General features: G+C 65.0%; 1 protein-coding gene across 1 annotated transcript in view; it reads right to left on the bottom strand.

Annotated features, from left to right (window-relative positions):
* The window catches only part of INSRR (insulin receptor related receptor), a 21,654-nt gene extending 19,607 nt beyond the window's left edge, over window positions 1–2,047 (bottom strand). Inside the window, 2 exon segments of the mRNA XM_009280184.1 lie at window positions 1,012–1,573; window positions 2,026–2,047. Coding sequence (XP_009278459.1) covers window positions 1,012–1,573; window positions 2,026–2,047 — 584 coding nt within the window.
* Between the last annotated feature and the right edge of the window lie 382 nt (window positions 2,048–2,429).

Raw genomic sequence — 2,429 nt, 5'->3', positions numbered from 1 at the left:
ACCCTCCGGGTGTGGGGAGCAAGGGGAGAGGGGTGGAGGAATGGAAGGATAGATGGAGGGATGCAGGGACGGAGGGATGCAGGGATGGAGGGAGGGATGCAGGAATGGAGGGAGGGAGGGATGCAGGGATGGGTGGAAGGATGCGGGGGTGGAGGGATGAAGGGATGAAGCGACGGAGGGATGCGGGGATGCAGGAATGGATGGAGGGAGGGATGGGAGGAGGGATGCAGGGATGCGGGGATGCAGGAATGGAGGGAGGGAGGGATGGAAGGAGGGATGCAGGGATGCGGGGATGCAGGAATGGATGGAGGGATGCATGGTGGGATGAAGGGATAGAGTGATGCAGGGACGCAGGGATGCAGGGATGGAGGGAGGGAGGGATGAATGGAAGGACGGAGGGATGGAAGGGTGGAGGGAAGGACGGAGGGATGCAGGGACAGATGGAGGGATGCAGGAATGGGTGGAGGAATGGAGGGATGGCCAAATGGCGAGCGGACGGCGGGACAGGTGGGTGGATGGGTGGCTGTGGGACCGGCTGGGTGGGTGGATGAAGGGCTGCACGGGTAGACGGCAGGACAGATGGATGGATGGGGTGAGGCTCAGCCCATGCTGAGCCCCAGCTGCCGCGTGCAGCCGGTGCCGGGGCAGCGGCCGAGGTTACAGCCCCGATAAGGATCTGTGTTTATAGTATATATTTCATTACCAGGTCTTCTGTTTACAGCAAACGAGCCTGGGAGGGGCCCGTATTTACCTCGCCCCTGGGAAAACACGGCAGCCGGGAGCTGGCCTCTCCTCCGGAGGATGATACAGCATGGCTCTCGTTACCCCCACCACGCTGCAGGCACGGCACGCTCCCGGCAACAGGGGAGCGACGGCCACGTGCCGGGGCCTGCCATCCCCTTGCGGCTCCACCAGCTTTCCCCAGTGCCCTCCCAATTTACCCCGCAGCCGCCACGGAGCAAACCAGTACAATCCCGGCAAAGCAGCTGGCACGATCGAGCCCCGCGCCGCCGGCACCCACCTTTCTGGCAGTAGCTGGATGTCCAGCAGCGATAATCCAGCTGCCCGTTGACGCTGGTCTGCGCACACGGCTTCTCCACGTCCAGGATGCCCGGGCAGACGTCGGCGCACTCTTCAGCCAACTTATTGCCGACGATGTAGGTGTTGTCCACAGCGTCGGGCAGCAGCAGCCCCCAGTCGATGGTGGAGAGGTGGCAAAGCTCCTGGTTGCGCTCGATGCGGACCGAGCCGCGCAGGACGTGGCCCAGGCTGTGCAGCCCCACGTCCCGCAGGTGCGGCATCTCGAAGATGACCAAGGCGTAGCTGAAGAAGAGGTTGGTGCCACGGATGACGGAGAGGTTGGGGAAGAGATCCCGCAGGCTCTCCAGCCCGTAGACGCGGAAAAGGAGCAGGTACTCGGTGATCATGAGCAGGCGAGGGAAGCTGAGCCCCCGAAAGTCCTCAGCGCCCGTGGTGAACATCAACAGGATCTGCAGGTTGCCCTCGATGATGGAGCAGTTCTCCAGCTTCTGGAGCTGGGAGACGTCGTTGCGGATGTCCATGCTGCCACAGACTGGGGTGGTGAGAGGGGAACCCCGTGGGCAGCGGGGACAGGGCAGCTGCCCCCCTCACCACCACCCAGGGACACCCCCCACCACCACTGCACCCATCGCTGGGGCTGCAGCGACGCTCGGGGGGGTTTAATATCCCGGCTCTGCCTGTCAAACGTGGCTGCAATTGGTTTGGGCGGTCAGGGAGACGCGAGCGGCTCTGACAGGCGGCCAACGCGCCGCGGCTCTCCGGGGCACGACGCGTCCGTCAGCTCGGCGAGCGGTGATGCTAATGAGGTCTGGCTGCCCAGGCAGCCGTCTCGCCCTGTGTCAGCCCCGGGAGCACGTCCCAGCCCCGCTGCCCTCCCCGGAGGGGTCCGTCTGGGGGTGCAGAGGGCTTTCCCCCTTCCCTGAGCTGTGGGGCAGCCGTGGGGGGCTCACGGCATCCTCCCCCCCTCCGCGGGCGTGTAGTTACCCAGCGGGCCAGCAGCTCCCATGAGGTCGTTCCCATTAACGCCCCGGCACGGTGCTCAGGTGGCTAACGGGGCACGCGGGGCTACCGCGCTCACCCAGGCGGCACAGCCCAACCCCAAGCGGTGGGTTTGCCATCCCGGGGCTTTTCCACCCGGATTGCCCCCAGACCCTGGCAGGGAGCGGGAGCATCGGGGGTAGAACGGGGCCGAGCATCTCCTGCTTCCCGGTCCCAGCGGGGATACAAGAGCCAGGACGAGCCGGCGGCTTCCCCCCAGCAGCACCCCCGGCCCGAAACCTGACGCCAAGTTATGGTGGAAAGAAGCCGCTGAGATCTCGGCGAGAGATTTACTGTAAACACCCAGAGTAAACACGGCCGGCTCGGCGTGTACCCTAAACACCAGGCAA

This window comes from Aptenodytes forsteri, unplaced genomic scaffold (assembly GCF_000699145.1).
Source record: "Aptenodytes forsteri isolate BGI_AS27 unplaced genomic scaffold, ASM69914v1 Scaffold332, whole genome shotgun sequence".
Lineage (NCBI taxonomy): Eukaryota > Metazoa > Chordata > Aves > Sphenisciformes > Spheniscidae > Aptenodytes > Aptenodytes forsteri.
Note: the sequence above shows the minus strand (reverse complement) of the source record. Positions and strands in the feature narration are given on the sequence as shown.